Raw genomic sequence first — 20,707 nt, forward strand, 5'->3', positions numbered from 1 at the left:
CATACGGTTTCTGTGTAATTTTAACCATTTAACTTACCTGCTACAGTTTTCTCATTGAGCGCACCTTGGAGAGGATAACCTTAAGATTTGAAGTCCCATAGCCATTTGAAGTGTCATGCCAGTAGGAGATTGGTTCTCAGGGCTTCATGTGGGTCATGGGGTTCAGATTAAAGGATTCTCTCTCTGCAGAACACAGTGTTCAGTGCTCCACTTCTGCTTTGACAAGCTGCCTTTGAGTGTGTAACTAAGCCTTTTTTGTGAATGCGTGAATGTTCTGTTTACTCTTTGGAGAGTGTCCTAAAGCGTATTTGTCAGGTGGGAATTTGTTAACTGTCTCTTGTTAGAAAATAAATTGTTAGATCAAGCAACAGAATGTACTTGAGTATTTTATATTAATTGTTTTCCACTTACACAAGCTTTAAGTCACTTTAGTATTCAAGGAGTATTTCAGTATGAAAATAGTCAGGCTTTTTGCCTTTGACTGCCTTAAATGACCAAGGTATATAGTTGTAATCTGATGTCCTTTAGCCTTTATTCGTGTGTGTGTATATATATATATATATATATATATAGTGCATTACAGAAGAGAAATATGCACTGCTGTCTGAACTGTTTTCCTGATTGTGAATATAAAGATTCATTACCCAAAATATTAATTTGGCTTTTTTGATAAACTTTTACAAGAAAGTTTGTTAGTCCTAGAAAGACCATTCCATATTTAAAAACATTTACCTGGTAAACGCGCATGCCTGATATTGAAGGAAAAGAAGTCCAAAGCTTACCACTCTGTGTTTTGAGTGTTAACGCTGAAAGGAATGGTGTTTAAAGAGCAGTGCTGTCCTTTGAACTGAACAATGCCTGTCCCTGTGAGAGATCAGAGTGTCCCAGGGATCTTATCACAGCTGCACACAAAGAATGCCTGTTGTTTTATGACGCTCCACAGCACCAGCCCTGCTTACCAACAGACAGCACTTGTGAATTATTAAACTTCTGCCACTTTGCATTAGATAATGCACTATGGGCTAGGACTTGGTAAATTTAGGGGTGTCCTGATGTAATTATGCATTACATGTACTGAACAGATTTTTTATTAATTACTATTTGCTGTGTTTGTATATTCATATTTTAGTTATAAATTACTGATCGTTTTTAAAATTCTAACTGGGAGAAAATTACTTAAATTTGCTACATAGTGGTCTCATTCCACTTCTAATCTTTAATCTTTTTTTTGGGGGGGGGGCTACTGTCTTTTTTGGTTTATATGAGGACAGAACAGATTAATATTGATTAAAGGTCCCCCATCACACTTTTACACAGTCAATGATTAGCAATGTAAATCATGATTAACAATGATTTTGTTTAGATTCAAGAAAAGGTCACATTCTTTATAATCCAGAATTTGGCTAAACTGGGTCACCCTTAATCTAGCAAACTGGACAGTCTTTAGGCAGGTTTTTAATGCTAAAACGAGTAAAATATAAAAACAAAAATAAATTTTCTACATGGTGGGTAAAATAAAAATTTACATCAAATGAATGTTCAAGGCCATCTGATGAAGGGTGTATAAATCATCTACAATCATTCATTGGTCTTGAGGGAGAGGATACCCATTAATAACAATTTTGTCCTGGGCCCTGTAAATGTAAGAGGTGGCCCTGCCCAAAAAATATAGTAAAAGTTCAGTGGTTTGTTTTTTTGTTTTTAATTTAATGGAGGCATATCTGAAAGAAATGTCGAGTTCATAGCACTCGAATAATATTTTTATATATTTAAGAAAGAAAATAAATGACTAAATTTAAAAAAAAATGCGTCTCGATTAACTTTTTGTCACCGAACTACATTTCCCAACACGCACTTCCTGTATCACTCGCCCCGCCCCCTTTTTTGACTGACAGGTTGTTTGTTTCACTGTTTTCAGCAGCTGCTGGCCCATTCCAATCCTTGTCGGAGTGGAAACACGGGGGCCGACAGTCCTCTTCTTTTCTCCCTTCCCGTTTACCTCGTTGTGCTTTCTTTTATTTCACCCTGCTTTACTCTCTTTCTCTCTTTTCCTCGACAGACAACTTTTCCTTTTCTCTCCCCTCCTTTCCGCTCTGTTCGAAGGTTTTAAAGCCTTGCCCATAAGCTATAGTTTATTTATTTATTTATTTGTTCTTTCTCGTTTTATCACAACGGAATAGGCAGTTATACTTTTTTAGATGCACCACAAATGAGAAGACGCAAAAGATGGAGCTGCACATTTTAGAGCACAGTTTAAAAGTAGCAAGTATAGCGAAAGAGGGCATCCAGATTTGCACTCACGGATTAATCAAATTAGCTTTCCTGCCCTCTAAAACAAGGTAAGTAGCTTCACGAATCAAGTTTGCGTTGTGTTAAATCTGTATTGACTGTCCTGTATCTACTGTCTAACGCGGAATTACATTAGCTCACAGCTACGCACCTCTTATGAGGCGCAGATGCAGTTTCAGCACTTTAACGTTTTTCATCCAAATTCTTATCTGCTCCATGTAAGAGCATCTTCAAGCAAGCGGTCATGGGTGTTTTGTTTAGCGGTAATGCTTGTCTGTTCTGTTGCTGAAGTTATTCGACGGTGGAGGGGTGTGTGAACGTGCTCGGGGTTGTTTTTCTTCTCGTGCGGCGGTGTAAATACACGGAGGGGGATGTTGCTTTAAATCCCGCTGCCTGTGATGCTCAATGCACGATCACTTACTTATTCAGCATCACGGCTTTGATAGAGATGAAGGGGCATCCTGATGACTTGATGTGAAGCTTATTTTCCCGGTGCTTTAATCAAAAACTGACCTGTTTTGATCAATTCGACAGAGATCTGTTTGAACTGCTGGTGGAAACCTGTAAACAGCTGGAAGAGGAGGGGAAAGTTGTGACCTGGACAAGATTTGCATGCGTTTGCTGCATAGGCTGCACAGAAATTTGTTTTCTTTTACCACCTTTTGTGTTTGGTAATGCACATTCATTGCCACTGCTAACGTTCTGCAGTTGTTTTCTGTCTCATACTGATGCACCCTCAGATGAGGGTCTTTGTGAAATACCAGCTATTCATAGAAGAGTCCCAAATGCCCCCTTGCTGTGTTCGTGTAAGGAGAGTGTGTGAGCACATCTCCAGTCAGAGGCTGAACCTCAGGGAGAAACATCCTGTTCGGTCATTTAGTCTTGTTCGACTGTGGACACACACACAGAGGCCTCTAGGTAGAGTTAAAGTGGTTAGTAAGGCAGAGGAGGTTGTTTTCATGTCTGCTTAAGTGTCTTGATTAAAATAAATTCAGTGGTTTAAATCTAGGGCCTGATTCCCCTCAGGCCCCTTTTATTTTGCATGTTTACTTGCTCTAAAGTTCAAAAAATCTCATTTTTTGAACGCCAGGACCATTTACAATGCTTTATTGGGTTTATGCTTCTTAATGGCTGTCATGTTTTGAAAAGGTATAATTGGATTCTAGAGACTGAAATTAAGCTAAACAACAACAAATACAAAAAGTATGCGTGCTAGATATTGGCTTTGACGTAAACAGCAGTCGACAGTTAGACATGTTTGAATAGGAAACTTCTCTTTGGAGATCAAAGATGTTTTGTCATGACTCAGAGCCTGGAACAGCAATGGTGACATCACCTCGTATCGAAAGGAAAAATACTGAAAATCGCAAAAGCAACGTCTCAGCAAAAAATATTCAGGGTCTGCCTTCAGAAGCAGGGTTGTTAATTTGCGAATTGAAGATTTATCACTGTAAAGCGCTTTGCAGCTGGGCTGTGTTGAACATCCAGGTTCTGTTTACTGTGACATATCCCTTCAGGGCTTTCTATTGTATTCAGTGCTGTATGTCTTGCCCAGCAGGCCATGAAATCCACTTTAAGAGCTTTTTTTGCATCTGAATGCAATTTAGTGTAGAAATGGCATTTTTGATATGGCGTCTTTTCTGATTTTGAATCTTTAAATTGGTTCTGACTCTCATGCTAGGCCAGGGGATAGGAGGAAACCCTTGTTTTTCTGTCACAGAGGCACAGCTTGAATCTACTTATTTAGTAGCTGTCTGTGAAGTGTCTCAGAGTGATGCCGAATGCACACAACACGAGGGGAGCTCTGGAAATAGCTGCTTACAGTTAGAAACATTGTTGTGCTGGCTCACTGTTTGTCCAGCAAGATAGAGGAAGCAGTTTTTTCACACAGGAAGATACAATGAAACAACACAGTTAACCAAATGCAGTGTCACCATTGAAAACAAAACAAAAAGCTATACATATATTGATTGATTATATAATGATTGAGGTTGATTTTTCATTTTCATTTTGGTGTTCACCAAATGTCCGTGTAGTGATGTTTATACAAATAATAATAAATTGTTATTCTGCTCCATTGGCTTTCACTGTATGAGGTTATAGTTGTGTTGTTTGTAGTCTTCAGGTAAGAAGGCTTTATTTCCAGCAATATTACTGGATAAACAGGACCAGCCATCTTGTGATTTCAGGGTTTCTCACCTAAAAAAAGGAGTTGGGAAATAAAAAGTGGTAAATATATTTTTAGATGAACTGCTGGAATCAATAATTATTTGGTTGTGCATTTGAAAATAAGATTCAATGTGAGTGTGTGTCCTCCGAGATGTCAGGAACTGTTTTTAGGAGCACATTTCTGAGCAGAGGCTCTGAGGGAGTGAGTCATCGCCTGTTGAAAATGTACAGTGAAGAGGTTTTGTTGCTCCAAATTAAGGGCATAAGACTTGCCTTTCCTCTGATTATTGCTTTGCTTTTATTTCTCTTCTCAGGACTCAAATTAGTGTAGGTCCATCACTGTATCTCTCTCTCTCTTTTCATTCGGTGACTCAGTGAAGCTGAATGAATTCCTAGTGCTGCAGAAAGGTGGATTTTTATATGGAAAAATAATTCACTCAGTTTCTTATAGTGCTTTATATTATAAAACAATTCAAGAAGTACTTCATTAATACCTTACAAAGACATCTACACTTTAGATACCTTTCTGTACTGCTGTGCTGTGTCATCTAAACGATCCAGTGTCACAGCACCAGAAGTGTCTGATGGCTTGCAAAAATAAAAAATTTCCCCAGCCCCCCCCAGCACCACTTAGGCCGTATCAGATAAGATGCTACTTTCCACAGTCAACAAGTCTCCTGCTTTCTCCCCAGAGGCAAAATGATACACTATGTGGGTGGACAGGCCCATAAATAGGGACTGCTCTTACCTGGTGTCTGGAGCTGTTCTGGGTGCATGAGCAGCGTTATGAGCCAGCGGCGGCTGCCTGGCTTTTGTGCAGCTATGTATGTCAGCTTATGTTCGCACTAGCTACTTTCTGCACGGATATATTTTTCCTGTTTTGTCATCATTGGGGAAAGAAATTACACTGTGTGTGAAAGGCTGATAAAATCAGCATTTATTCGAACAACTTTATTCATTATTAAACAATGAATGATTCATTTAGAGCATTTGATAAAAGCTCTTAATTTGATATGATTATGACATCAGGGTGATACAGCTGTCCTCCTGATATTATTAAAAAAAAATATATTGAAATTAAAATTACTTTAGATGGGGGTAAAGGCGTTGTAAAAACCTCTAATTTGTTCTAATTTGTCTAATTTGTAATACATAGTGAATGATTCTTTTTGTGTTCATGGTTACACCACTTGACATTTTAGAAACCAATCATTTTTGAGAACGATAAAGACATTTACACTCGCATCAATTCAAGGTGTGTGGATGGAAAAGGATATTTTTACTTCATGGTTACATCATTAATTTACTAGCTAAAGTCTCAATGACGTTCTGGTCTTTAGATATGAATGTTGCCCCTTTTTTTTACTCAAAAGTAATATCCCTGTCATTCACGTCCATTCAATAATGTATCAAATTTGAATTCTTGAAATCCCTAAGCCAGAGCAATAGATGTGCATGTTCATAGAAGCTTCTCAGAAATTTTGATATTCAATTTAATCATTACTCTGCTACTTCTTGGCTTATAATTTCCATCTCTTTTTTACTTTGCTTGTCTCCAGATGTAAGTTCTTTAGTTTGACCGAAACTCCAGAGGATTACACCATTATCGTGGATGAAGATGGCTTTAAAGGTAGGTCTCGTGGTTACTTTTTTACTAAGAGTGCACTGGGTTTAGTGCAGCGAGGCAAGATTAAGTCATGTAAAGTATCACCTATTCTCTATAATTCCTTCTATCTTGACTCACTGCCAATGTTTGACCACATATTGCTCCATCAGCACCCCCCACTCTCCACATTTCCATTTTGGGTTACTAGAGGCGAAGCTGTCAATGGCTTTGGTTTTGTGGTTGATTGAGTGAATCCATGTCATTACACACTGGTTACCAAGGTGAAACCCGTTTGTAGCTATGGATACCAGAAGCTCTGTGTGCCGAAATGCTTCCAGGTATTTTAAAATCCCTGGAAGTTTGTGGGTTTGTTGGCAGCTTTCTCAGCCATATTTAATCTGGAGAACGATAAAATGACACATGTAAATGGTCGAAAAATGTTTTGTTCATCCCAATCTTCCCTCGTATTTCACATGCTATCGATTTGAAAAGTAATCAAACTAGTTTTTGTTAGCATTTCTTAACTTTGAGACCATTTTAACGTTTTTCTCAACAAAATCCAGTGGTCTGTCTTACTCTTCCAAGAAAACAGAACAAAAATATTGGTAACTCCTGTTGCTCTACACAGATTTCTGTACTTTCAGAAAGTCCCTCCCACTGAAGCCTATTGGTTGTTTTACAAAAGCTCTTTGAAATGCACTACCCCAACTTCCTGTTTCAGTAGCAATTACATCAACAAAAAAAGAAAGCTGTGTCATGATTTCAAAGCGTCTATAAAGATTCCAGTCATCAAAGTAACTTTAGGTCAAGTAAAGAGTGGTCAGTATGTACAAAGTCACCTCCATCTCACTTTTTTTTCTTTTCCGTTGTCTGTTTAGAGCTGCCGGAGTCTGAGTATCTCAGCGTGGCCGATGCGACGTGGTTGGCTCTTAATGTGGTGTCCGGGGGCGGGAACGCTGCCAGCTCTCAGCCAATCGGTGTAACGAAAATCGCAAAATCAGTCATCGCCCCACTGGCAGACCATAATATCTCTGTGTTCATGCTGTCTACATACCAGACTGATTTTATATTGGTGAGTGTCACAGATGTTTAGGCTATAGAGAGCAAGAAACAATAGCCTAATTTTAATATTTCCAAAATTACATACTGTTTGCATTTCCACCAGAATTAAGTTTTTTAATCCCGTTATTTTTCTTCAATAAAACAATTGACACACACAAAGAAGCACATGACACCATCATATAGGTAATTCGTATAAAAGCATCATTTATATTTACCACAAAACGAATTTAAGTTTTAATTCTAGATTTTAGTGACACCTAGTTCAGGGGTCATCAATTAGCTGGGTTTCTCCCAGTCCGTGAGACAATGGTTTCAACATTTCTACAGTTTAAGTGAGCTGTGCAATCAAACAACAGAGCTGTTCATACCACAAGCACGTACGGTCACAATATTTAATAACTAGCTCCAGAGTTGATGCTTTTAAGCCCCTCGTGTTTCCTGTAAATTGCCCCCCCCCCCCTTAGCTAAAAATGTAAAGCTAAATGCAATTGCATTACTGATTAATAAAATCAAATCTGATCACATGGCTATTTTAACAACAGCAGTTCAGACACGAGCTGCACAAGAACTTGACACTGTAAAAACACTGCAGAAATAAGAATGCAACAATATAAAGCATTTAACTCAGTCCATTTAACTAAAACAAGTTTGTGTCAAATGAATGGCACCTTCAAACAAAGTTTTATCATCTAGATTTAGAATGATTAGTTTAGCATGTTAAGAGCATTTCATCATAAATCTGGCATTGATCCAAACCTGTTCCTGGAGGGCCAGTGTCCTGCAGAGTTTAGCTCCAGCCCTAATTAAACAAACCTGAACCAGCTAATTAAGGTTTTTAGGGTCACTAGAAAGATCCAGGCAGGTGCGTTAGATCTGGCTGAAGCTAAACTCTACAGGACATTTGTCCACCAAGAGCATCTGACTGTAAAAACAATATGTTAATAGTCTGAATAAAAAGCTGAGCTTACCTTTTTAATATTTCTATCCAATTCGGCTCAACTGATCAAATATTGTAATGTTTTTTGGAGACATAATCTCGGATGCCACAGCTTTGGCTCAATATCTTAATCCTTTGAAACCATTTTTTTTTTCTTCTTTTATAAATGACTACTGCTTGACTACATGGAAATGTATAACTATTCCAATTAAGTATTGTCTGGACAAGGATGTAAAATACAGAGATTGGACCTCTTGTAAATTTAAAGGATTAGTTCATTTCCAAAATAAAAATGATGTCATCATTTACTCATCACCCTCCAAACAGTTGATGGACACCAATGACTTCCACAGAAGGAAAAAAATACTGATGGAAGTCAATGGTGCCTATCAACTGTTCGGATACTATTTTTCAAAATATCTTCTTTTGTGTTCAGCAGAAGAAAGAAACTCATACAGGTTTGGAACAAGTGGAGGGTGGGTAAATGATGAGAGAATTTTCATCCTTGAAGTGAACTACTCCTTTAATCGAACACCCCTGACCTAGATAGAGAGTTTCGTTGCCTCTTGTGTGATTCACTTCACTTTTGTGTACTACAGTATTGCATAGAATCATCTCTGACTTATTCTGGAGTTTACACTCACTTAGACAATCCTCATTACTTGAACTGTAGGAAATTATGTAAACCCCCACATGAAGAACAAAAAAAAAAAGGATCAAAAACATGTTATATCATGAGAAAAAGAACTGCAATACTTGACAAACATAAACCAGTCTATTGTGAAAGATTATATGAAAACTAACCCTGTGATTTATATATTTTGAATAAGTGTAATATTAATGGTTAAAATACAGAATCAAAGCTTCTCCATTTCATTGCACTTGTTGAAACTGTCCTTTTATATAAGGACATGGCATTATGTCTGGTTTTTGCTGTTAGACGGTCAAACTTTTAAACAATACACACCGTAAATCCTGAGCAAGTCATCACTTCTCCTTTCCGTTAACCAACCCATGTACCATGACCACAGCCAGCTGCTGTCATCTCGGCACATTTCCACTTTGTTTGTGAACACATTCCCAATCAGTGGTGGTATGTTCACCAGAGCCTGTTTATGAAAATAACAAGAAATGTGGGAGTGATGGTAATCTGGGGGTAGTTATGTAAAGAGGATAACGCCTGTGGATCAGCAGCCGCTTGCTGGAATTTACCGGAAAGTTCACGTTCCACACCATCTGCTCCCAGCCAGAGGAATAATCACAGAGCTTTATAGAAAGAGAGGAGATGACCTGCCTCTGGTGCTGGGCCACTGGAGAGGCCATTTCCTTCTCACCCTCACTCTGTCTTTCGCTCTTGGCCTGGTCACTTACAACTTTAAGAGCAGTTCAGAAATACCCGTCTGTATCCGGCCCATCAGGACTAGAGCACACAGATGTCTCCTTCACTCGGATCACAAAAAAAGTGAAAGAGAATATTGTCGTTGATGTACATTTGTGTTGCCATCTATTTTAATTGTATATAATACATTATTTATAATGACGATGCATATTATACAATATAAATTGTGATGTATTGCCCAGTCCTTGTTGTATCTGTGTGAAATGTTTGCTCTTGTTAAACTATATTTCGTTTTCACATGAGACCGTAATGGTTAGATGTAAACCTTCAAAGAGTTTCAATTCTCTGGAGCTTGTAAAATAGTCCAAGGAAACTGTAGATTCTGTATATGAATAACTGGATGGTTACCCTTGAAGAGTTGTGTGGCGCTCATTTACTGCACCCATCAGGCCCTCACTGAAAAACTGAGTTTCAGCTTAATTGGTTGCTTAATGTATTGTTTTCCTTGTGATGTATTCTGGGTTTGGTAGTGCTGTCTGAAATGCAAATGAACGTACATTTGTGATGGGTTTGAGTCAGCTGGTTTTGGTGACTGAAGGAAATGGCAGAAGCGGAGTCTAAATAATTAAGGGCTTCCACTTGTGCATGTTTGTGTTTCTGTAGATGAGCTGTATTGAACGTTCATACTGTTTTCATATAAACATCTCTGCCGAAAATGCTGAAAAATACGTTTGTGGCTGTACTCTGTTCAGCGTCCTACTGTAGATCTAGCACATCCTGATACCACAGTACATCATGAGTGTATATTATCTAACAAGTTTAGCTCTGCCCCCAAACAGTTTGTTTGTTCCCTGGATGAACAACTGAGCTCACTAAATCGTCTTGTTGGTAGCTCTCTTATAAGTGTCTTACTAAATGAAAACTAACTTCTCATGTGCGATTCTGTCCATAGGTTCGAGAGAGGGATCTGCCCATGGTCATGCACACACTGTCTTCAGAATTCACTCTGCTGAGGGTGGTCAATGGAGAAACGGTGGCTGCCAACAGTACAGGGGTCACCAATGGTTTTGTCAAGCCTAAACTGGGTAATCATCGGTCATTAGTCTGAGGGTGTGTCGATGCAAGGCGTTTTGTGCATTTGCATTACCAAGTGATGTTGCTGAGACTTAAAGGGACCCAAAAATAATGTTGTTTTGTATTGTTGTTTTTTGGTTACCAACAGTTTTTCGACAGAGACACGAGAGGTGGATGTTAATTGTTTTTTTGTTTTGTTTTTTCCCCTCAGTCCCTCGGCCGGTCATTCACCCTCTCTCCAGCCCCAGTAACATGTTCTGCGTTACCAGCCTGGACCCTGACACGCTGCCCTCAGTGGCCACACTGCTCATGGACGTCATGTTCTACTCGGGCGGGTAAGAGCTCCAGGCCGGGCCGCTCCTCCTGGCTCACATATGGCAGTAACCGAGAGCCATCTGCCAGATCTATTAGAGAATGATGATAATACACACAGGTCGCTGTGGGGAGTGCATTATGTGACAACAGGGAAGAAAAGACTGGAGATAAAATGAGCAGGGTGTATTTGTTCAATTTTGCCCTTCCTTATAGTGGCTGAACTTGTTTACTGCTTAGACAGTGGCATCAGGCCAACAATTAGAGGAAAAGATCAGATCAGAGTTGCCCTTATCGTACTTCTACTCCCGTTTTTCACTATTCCTTGTGAAAGCATCAGCTGAGTTGAGCTCTAATGAAGCTTGTGTAATAACAAGAATCCCTGCTGCGCTTCATTACAGAGCGAAAGAGACCGGGGGGCAGAGTGAGGATTCTGGACACATCCGATTTTTCTCCTTCTCGCTGATCGAGGGCTACATCTCTCTAGTTATGGATGAGCAAACGACCCGGAGGTAAGACAAGCCCTGCATCTAACACACTGTTAATGTCAACGTGAAAACACAATTGATGCCATATATTTCCCAGGGATGTGATTCTTCCGGATTAATCGGAATTCCGGTTACTTAGGCCTGAAATCACGAACCTCGTGAATCATGTACATTAGTAAAAAAAAAAGGTGGTTTCAAGCATCAAATTAAATTGTAATGATTTCTGAAAGATCATGTGATGCTAAAGACTTAATGCAGAAAATTCAGCTTTGCATCACAGGAATAAATTACATTTTACAATATAGTAACATTTTAAACTTTTTTTATTTTTTTTAATTTGTAATAAAATGAATTTTTAATTAAATAAATGCAGCCTTGGTGAGCAGAATTTTTTTTCAAAATCATTAATAATTGTAATGTTTCCAAACCTTTGGCAAGTGCTTTAATAATGACAATTTTGTTATTACTATTATATTATATTATTTTAATGTATGATTATTAAATGGTGACTTTTACAGGAAAACAGCATGTATTATTAAAATATATATTTTAATGCGCTAATGCGTGGCTTGGGGGCCCGGACAGATTTTCCTGCTTTTTTGTCTCTAACTCATAACATGGCTGTTTCTCAAAACGTACCCCTGGTCTTGTGCATAAATCCTCAGTGCATTTTCTTCCAGCCTCCTGTAACAATTATATTAAACACCAGTTTATCAAATAATTCCCAATAAATAAATAAATTTCCTTGATCATAATGAAATCACATTAAAGGGATAGTTCACACAAAAATTCAAATTCTGTCCTTTTTTTCTCATGCCATTCCAAACTGATCAGTCTTTTTAATGAATGTAAAAAAAGACTAAAATAAATCTATTAAACATAAAGTGTTTGTGTCTCTTTTGAAGATATGAATCAAACTGATCAATTCATATGGATTACTTTTACCATCTTTTAAAACGTTGAGAATCATCCGAGTTTTGGTTTTGTGGACCGAAATCTCTCAGGTTTCATTAAAAATATCTTCGTTTGGAAGACAAATGAAAGTCTTAAGGGTTTGGAATGACATGAGGGTGAGTAAAAGGTGACCATTTAAAATTTTTGCTAAATACTCCCTTTAACAGAAGTAAAATGTTTTTTTTTTTTAAACGTAATTTACTTAGTCATGTTGACTCTAAGGAAATGTATACACTGCATGGGTTGTAAGGTGAATTTCTTTGTCTTTTAACTCATTTTAACTTTGTCTGCTGTGGTTTCATCAGAATTTTCAAAACTCCACTGTCTTTTAGCGTGAGCATGTTGAATCATCATGTCTTTGTGTGTGTGGCTACAATGGAACTTCCCAGATGAAAAGATTTCTGATTACATGTACAGTATCATCAGTATGATTGTTTTGTTATCACTGCATGTGGTTAACATGATGCTCTTTTCCTGTCAGATTTCCAAACAACGTCCTCTTCACCAGCGCTTCAGGAGAGCTTTGGAAAATGGTCCGCATCGGAGGACAACCCTTAGGGTTTGGTGAGTTCAGGCTAAAACTCAAGAGCTAAAACAGCCTGCTGTTACTATGAGAATCACCACAATATCTAGAGACTAGAGTTTGGGGGTTGGTTCTTTTGACTTGGGCCTGTAAACAACCAGCCAGAAGACATTAACAAATGCTAGCATTTGCATTTTAGCATGCAAGTTTTACTTGACTGTAAAAAGGTTAAGGTGCGGTCACATTAACAATGTTTCAACAAAATTTTGTGAGTAAAAAAAAAAAAGATCTATTGTTTAATAGTATAGTGTATGTATGGAGCATAGTCACACATAAGTCACTTTCAGACCAAGCAGCTGTCGGTTGGTCAGTGTGGTGAATCTACATGGGGAATGTCTCACCCTCATGCCAAATCCCCTATTGTGTGGATTTCGATTGAAATGGTTGGGTTTAACCCATGCAAATTCACCAGACAATGGTAAATGTGACCGCACCTTAATGCACACGTACCTCAGTCAACAAATGTGCATTTGAAAGCGTGAAGATTTGGTAACTGAATTTGTAAGTCGTTTGTGTTTCACCAGATGAATGTGGCATTGTGGCTCAGATATCTGAACCACTGGCGACCGCTGACATTCCAGCCTATTATATCAGTACCTTCAAGTTCGATCACGCTCTGGTGAGTTTGAGCACCCACCACTTTCCCGTCACCAAATATTCAGCTGGCAAAGGCGATGTCTAAAACAGCAACATCTTGTGTCCACACAGGTTCCTGAGGAGAACATCCAGAGCGTGATCGGAGCCTTGAGGACCAATGAGAGCACAGGACAGTGATTGGATGGGAGTCCCACGTCCCTGAAAACATTTAGATTTCTAATGTCAAACTCTTAAAAGTGCCAAGAGCTTTCCTGAGGACTGCTTCTGGGGGAGGTTATGGGAGAAGGATCAGAAGGGGGAATGGATAAGTGGGGGGGGGGGGGGGCTCTAATCTAGCAGTCAGTATTGAGTGACGACATCACTTTTTTGCAAAAAAGAAAACTAATCCCCACCCACCTCTACAGGGAACCTGCGATGGTGTGATTCCAGTGTTTTTCTTCTCTTCTTTCTCCCCCACCCCTCTTCTTCTTATCCACTCCTCCTCCACACATCATTTTACCATGGCAACAGGGCCTGGACTTTAGCTACCAGTTCTTAAGACGCTGCAAACAACCATTATGTATTAGTGGCAGGGCCTCCTCCTAGAAGACACAGAATGTACTCCAGTGTTTCTCGAGATTTATTTCGTTTTTTCCTGCCCCCTTCTTGTTTCCCCTTGCAGTGCCAAGACTAGGGCATAAACAGGCTCCTTGTCTAAAAACGTGATGTTTCTCGGGATGCAATTTGATGGTTCAGGGTTGTTTTTGTGTTTTTTTTTTTTTTTGGCAAAATGGTCCAGTCACAAGTTCAGTCTGTGAGAGAAGCATCTCATGCTCATTTTGTTTAAAGGTTTTGTTTCTTTCCCCTAACCTCAATCCTATATTCACGTTTCAATCCCAAGTTGCTGGGTAATGAATTAGTAGTTGTTGTTGCTGTTTTTGCCTTCAGAGTACAATCAATGTTTTTTTCTGTCTGCCCGGCCGAGTTGGCAGTGAACGTGTGCAGAGATTGGAATCAAGGATTCAGGTGAGGTGAAACGCTTTTTGTTCACTTGCACTTGTTCAGGTTATACATCACAAACAAGTACACAAATCGTGCAGTTTACTGTATTCTGTTTTTAAACTCGTTCCAATGAGGACGTCGCTTTTTTATTTCCACCCTAGAGTCGTCGCATGCATGCGATCAGATGAAATGTCTTTTAGTCTTCACCACTACTCGCTCTTTTGAGTATTTTGCAAAGCTGTCTCTTTATTCACGGAGGAACTGTTTGGGGAAACCTATCATTTGTTGAATGTTAGTTGAGGTCAGGTGTCACAGACACTGGCGTTAGTTTAGGCCTTCAAGCTCCCCTTGTCTGCACTTTATTTAAGGTCTATCTTACAGACCTTACTCTTCTGATGTGAAATGCAGGGGATGAGTATCTTCCCCCTTGAAGGAGTCTCTTTTTGAAGGGTCACTTGTTGCTCTTTACATAAGAATGGGTGTCTCTTTTTCCACAAGCTTTTCTTCTGTTAGCTTGGAAGCAGAAATTTGCAGAAACCATATATTTATCAGTGTTAAGGGGTGACCTGTGTGTTCTCTGACAATTAAAGACGTCAAAAAAATATATTTTTTCAGCTTGCATTGCTTTTAGGATTGATTTTAATTGTTACTCTTTTTTTTTTTTTTTTTTTTTTTTTTTTTTTTTCTCACTGTTTGAACCGTGTTTTCTTTAGCATACAGTGGGGGTTTACACCATGTGACTGCTAGACCATGTGCCAATTGAAGATTTGTTATATGCACAAGTTTCTGAAGATATGACTAAACATCTGTGATTTACAAATGATTTCTGTGGGACGATATTTGCTGAAGCTACGACTTCTAACCACCCATACAAATGATTGATTTGGAGAATTAGATTAAACCAGCTCAGACCCCAGAAAAGGTCATAACCTGATTACTGTTTTTACCTGAACATGAATTTTTCTTTCTGTTTCTTGACACTTTGTGTAGGTCAGAAACTGTCCCTTTATATTTGCACATTAAAGAGGGTGATTTTCAACTATTCCTTTCTTTTTCCTCACAATGTCAATCACTATCAATACAGTTTGGTACAAATAAAGCATGTCCTTGATTCTTAAGGATACAGGAGTTTCAATATAACTTCAAATCAGTTGCTTTTTAATATTTATACATTTTTGCAGCCACCTCAAGCATAATGAAATAGTATATAATATCAATGTGCATTTTTGATTATTTTTATTTAATCCGTTTTTATTTAATATTTTCATCAGCTAGTAATTTGAGCAAAGGTTTTATAATTTTATTTTATAATAAAACAGTTTGTTGATTTTTTTAGCCTATTGACAATTTAGTGTGCTTTTAACAAGAAAAGCAGATCTAGAAACAGCACAGATAATGTGGCTTTGAACATACAGTGTCCACTTCAAGTGATGACGATGTGACAAAACATTGAGGAAACTTCCAAAGTGTCCAACTAATCAACATAAGATTCAATAAGAGGTCTTGAGTTATTTAGGTGTCAGACCCATGTCTATTTTTGAGGTCAGCACTGTCAACAGCAGAGGTGTCCCATTTCCTTATTACCTTAAACACAGTCTTGGCTTGCTCGATTCAGTGTGACATGAAGACTCCTTAGTGAGGGCCTTTATTTCTCCAGAACCTTTGGACTTGTTAATAAAACGTGGCATGCTGATGGTGTTCGCTGAAGTGCCAGAAAAATAGGCCAGATCTGCCATAACAGTCTCTCATATGATTGATTTAACCAGCGCCACCATGTGGTCAACACCACAGGCAACATCCGTCACGTGGCCTGGTACTGTCACCTAAAGCAAGTGACAGTCATTAGCATAAAGAAAACAGGTTAACATATACCTAGTATAGCTCTGTCAATTTAAGAAGTTAATTTACTATAGAAGTATAAATCATTCAGTGCTTTCACCTGCTAAAATAATGCAACGTACTGGAATTGTAAGCTTATATGGGAGCTTTTCTCAAAATATTATATGTGATTAGCTGTGATGCATATGAATAATCAAACAGCGTTTTACCTAACTGCATTGTTTGCAAAACCAACTGACAAGCTCTGAATTCCGCACTTTTTCATGTTAAAAGAAAGAAAGCAATGTTGTTGGCTTCTTACCCTCCATGGAAAATACTGGTCATCATGTTTCCCAACGCTGAGACATCCTCTAACATTCTTACCCCAAACAAACAGCTCACCTCGATCTGAAAACAATATTCATGTAGAAACAATCTTCAGCCATCTATTTACATGGATGTTGGCCAGGAAGCAGACTGGATTTAATAACAACATGGTTGTGTAAGCATTTGTAGCAGGTGTTTTCAGGAGAAAGAACATTAACACTTAATATATTTCATAAGAGCACATTTAAAATCTCTCAAAACACTTGATCATACTCCGTACAACAACAGTTAATATATCGAGTCAATGCAAATGCTAAGTAATAATGTTCATTGTTGTAGTTTACCTGTGATAGCTGCAAAGTGAGTCCACAGCAGATGGACTACACTTTGACTGTAGGGCTGAACTCTGACCTCCCAAAAAATGTGGCTGGCACTCTTTCTGGGATTGCAGACTCTTAAAGTTTCTGGCCCTTTCCCAGGATCCCAAAACCCCAAACAAACACCTCTCCTTCCTCTACAGAGATTGAGTACTTAATTCATTACATAAGCATCTATATATATATATATATATATATATATATATATATATGGTAACACTTTAGTATAGGGTCCAATTCACACTAATAACTAGTTGCTAATTAGCATGTCTATTATTAACATATTGGCTGTTTATTCGTGCTTATAAAGTACATATGCATGACGTCCATAATCCAATACCCTAAACTTAACAACTACCTTATAAACTATTAATAAGCAACAAATAAGGAGTTAATCGAGGCAAAAATCATAGTTAATGGTTAGTTAATAGTGAGAATTGGACCCTAAAATAAAGTGTGACCACTTTATATATATATATATATATAGTTGCTGTTGTTTTGGTAAAGCACAGAAGCACACTTACGTACTATGCTGGTTTAATTATGGTATCAGGTTTTAATATAAGGTTTGTAAAAAAAAAAAAAAAAAAATGCTGTTTCAATCATGTAAAGTATATATATATATATATATATATATATATATATACCTGAATGCAACACATTTGCATTTTCAGTCTTTTATGGGTTACTAACTGCTACCTTGGCATGCCAGACAACACAGAATTGATTTTGATTCTTTTTATTTTCAAATGATTCTTTTCATATATTTATGATTTAAATAAGTAGCTTTTTCCTCAACTTATAAACCCCAGTTTTAGGAAGACCAGCCTAGCATATTAGCATCAGGATTATTATTGTTAACTACAACCACAGCAAAACATTTTCATAACTTAAAATCAAATATAAACTAATATTATTTCAGCTAGTTGCAATGACAATATTTTACATTCTTGTTTAGCTTAAATAACAGGGTATTTCATCATACTATTTTTCAGAGAGCAGCACAGTGGTTGGATTGTTTTGCCTGAATAGGACTGTAATCTTACCGTTCAGGACAGCCACCTGTGTTCCTGTCGGACTCGACCCACACCCCTCAGGGCCAGCAGTCGTGGAGAGCTAATCTTTACAAATGAGCTGGACAGCCTGTCATTGTCAGTGCATTGGCCTTTTTACATACAAAGTTCCTTATTCGTGTCAATTCTATGACGGTGAACCATTGGTTCAATCATTTTTTATATTTGTTTGCCAGTTGTGCTCTTTACCGGTCTGGCCTCAGTGACAACCACAAACCTGCACATCTGTGGACACAGCCAAACTACAGTCTCCGTATGTGGCCACCTGCTGAACTTTGACCCCAGCCAGATCTCCTCTGACGGACCAGACCCGAATCCTGAGGGAAGGGTCACATGGTCTGATGTGTACAAGTATCAGCCATGAGTCACCGAGTGTTGTCTTGGATACATTTTTTCGGAAAATGCCTTGTGGCAAGGAGTGGAACAAAAAGAGACAGAGATAATCACACACAGATGGTGAAACAAACCTGTTTGTCCGTCCGCGCCCCACCCACAGGCATACACTGAGCCTCTGTTAGAAACAGACTGTGATCCTGCCCACAAGCCACCTACAGGATGAGAGGAGCAGGACAGATGGAGTGACACTCACAAAAAAAAGGCCTTGCCTATATATCATACTTTGCATAGGGAAAAATTGCCACTGTAGGCAACAGAGGAAAAGGACAGCCATTTTCAAACACAAGTTCAATTAAAGAAGCTTCAGCCATATGCTCAGAAAGATTACTAGCAAATTAAACCAGAGTACACACCATGCTTTACTTGGGGAGAAAAAAAAAGGTTCATATTTGAGTTGATAGTATTGCCTCTGATGTTACAACCAAAATCTTTAAAGGGTCAATGTCGAGCACTTCCCCGTCATGCTGAATAATTATTTCACTCTAAGCAACTCATGAAATAAAACTGATTAAAGACATAAACAGCGGTTAAAATATAAAGCTAATGGGATACAGGGAAAGAAATTGTTTTTTGTTTAGCCACCACTATATAATGGTGAAGAACACTGGGCTTATATTGCTGAAGGACAAACCTGTACACTTCATCCTCCACAATCTTCCTCCCACACTGCCATAAGCATTATTACCCATGCTGAAAACTGATGGGAGAGAAAGAGAGACATGAAGGACTCCTCACACTAGAGCAGTATGATTTGATTTGAGTCGAAACCAATATCTAATCCATCCAAATTATTCCTTTTCTTCTGATTCATCTACTGTACATAGAATCGGAGCACACGTAACTACAACTTTAATACTTCTGAGAAGACCCAACTTCACAGAAAAGCGCTCTCTAATGACAAGAAATCTCAGATATGACGAAGCAGACGGTGTTTGCTGACCGCTCTCAGAGTCTGTGACCACCTGAGACCTGCAGCATTCATGTCTCCTGAGGGTTCACCAGTGGAAGAGACACTGGAGACGGCTCCAGGACATAGTCTGAACTCTTATCTGCAAACACAAGGCAAAGCAGCTGAATTAGGAGTGCCCTTGAGGAAGAGGTGGTTTATTAATAGTTGTAATGGTTCCAGTAGATAAGCAGCTCATTCCTTCAAAGAGGAACTGAGTGGATCATCAACATCAGCCACTATCCCATGTTCAATAGGAAGTGCTGAAGAGCACTTTCACATTAGTTACCATCAGAGAAGAAACATTTTACTGCAACGACCCTACTTCCCTAACAATAATTTTTTTTTAAGAACCATGCAAATAATGTGTTGATTACTCCAAACCCCTGGAACTTGTTTGTTAGGGTAGTTTTCATCAAGAGCACATGAGTTACTGACAGGACTGCGATGGTGTTTTGGAGGTTTCTTACGTCGGTCGTGTTGAGTACGTTGAAATCCCAGCTGGGAGTCTTTGTTAAGGCCATTGCCCCACAGTTTGGTCAGATCTTTGCTATTACATGCCAGTAAGGTGAAACCATATCCACATGCTGCTGAGTTTGTTTAGTTAGGGAAGAACATCACCTTCTGTTCAGTGGAGCTAAGGTGTGAGCTGGTACTTCCTGGGCTTTTTTCTGCCACTGTCCGGCACTACAAAGCTTGGGATCCCTAAAGCCCCACACAAACACCTTCCCTGGAGACAAACATACTGGAACACAGGTGTTTCATCTCGCTGCTCCCGCTTTCTTGGGGCACTAAATGTTCGAGTGGTAGAGACCCAGGTGAAAACCACGATGGGCACAGGAACAAATGTTGATTAAAGCCATTATGACAGTCACCTGCATAATATACAAAATTACTACATAAACTCTGAAATATTTTATACCCATACAGAATATTAATATAATTAAGAGGATTATCCAACTATGGTATAAGCATGGCCTTAAATGTTTTTTTTTTTTTTTTTTTTTTTTTTACATATGCCATAGTAATTCTATATCTGTTATTCTCTTAAGCACTTTGGAGAAGCACATTAATACCATTTATACTACTAACATGGCTTTTGGACACAATAAGACTCAGAGCAGGGATGGAAATCTTCGGTCCTGGATGGACACTGTCCTGCAGAGTTAAGCTCACAGGGGTGTTTAATTAGGGTTTGAGCTAAATTCTGCAGGACAATGTGCCTCCAGGACCAAAGTACTATATGATACCATAGCATACTGTACTATATTTTGTTTAGAGGATCTCTCAATACTCACACTCATTGATCAAAAAATCCTCTATAATATATTTATAAAACCGTTTCAAATATTTCTTATCACATAATATAATTCACACAT

General features: G+C 38.5%; 1 protein-coding gene and 1 long non-coding RNA gene across 2 annotated transcripts; one reads left to right on the top strand and one right to left on the bottom strand.

The window, feature by feature from the left end:
* Positions 1–1,905: 1,905 nt before the first annotated feature.
* LOC113081078 (cytosolic arginine sensor for mTORC1 subunit 2-like) lies at positions 1,906–15,430 on the top strand. Its single transcript, XM_026253128.1, has 9 exons — positions 1,906–2,339; positions 6,018–6,088; positions 6,943–7,136; positions 10,355–10,487; positions 10,688–10,811; positions 11,190–11,300; positions 12,712–12,794; positions 13,338–13,432; positions 13,522–15,430. Exons 1-9 carry the CDS (start codon positions 2,227–2,229, stop codon positions 13,585–13,587), a joined length of 990 nt encoding a protein of 329 aa, XP_026108913.1. The 5' UTR covers positions 1,906–2,226; the 3' UTR covers positions 13,588–15,430.
* Positions 15,044–17,077, bottom strand: LOC113081087 (uncharacterized). Its single transcript, XR_003282093.1, has 2 exons — positions 16,532–17,077; positions 15,044–16,214 (listed from the first exon to the last, which is right to left on the bottom strand). It is a non-coding gene; the product is annotated as an uncharacterized LOC113081087 (long non-coding RNA).
* Positions 17,078–20,707: the final 3,630 nt, after the last annotated feature.

The sequence above is a fragment of the Carassius auratus genome, chromosome 5, assembly GCF_003368295.1.
Source record: "Carassius auratus strain Wakin chromosome 5, ASM336829v1, whole genome shotgun sequence".
Taxonomy (NCBI): Eukaryota; Metazoa; Chordata; class Actinopteri; order Cypriniformes; family Cyprinidae; genus Carassius; species Carassius auratus.

Bases quoted from the DNA above. Each gene is read 5' to 3' on its own strand.
- LOC113081078 (XM_026253128.1), top strand. From the start codon at position 2,227: ATGGAGCTGCACATTTTAGAGCACAGTTTAAAAGTAGCAAGTATAGCG. The intron at 2,340-6,017 runs GTAAGTAGCTTC...GCTTGTCTCCAG, and splicing joins TTCCTGCCCTCTAAAACAAG to ATGTAAGTTCTTTAGTTTGA. The intron at 7,137-10,354 runs GTGAGTGTCACA...TTCTGTCCATAG, and splicing joins ACCAGACTGATTTTATATTG to GTTCGAGAGAGGGATCTGCC.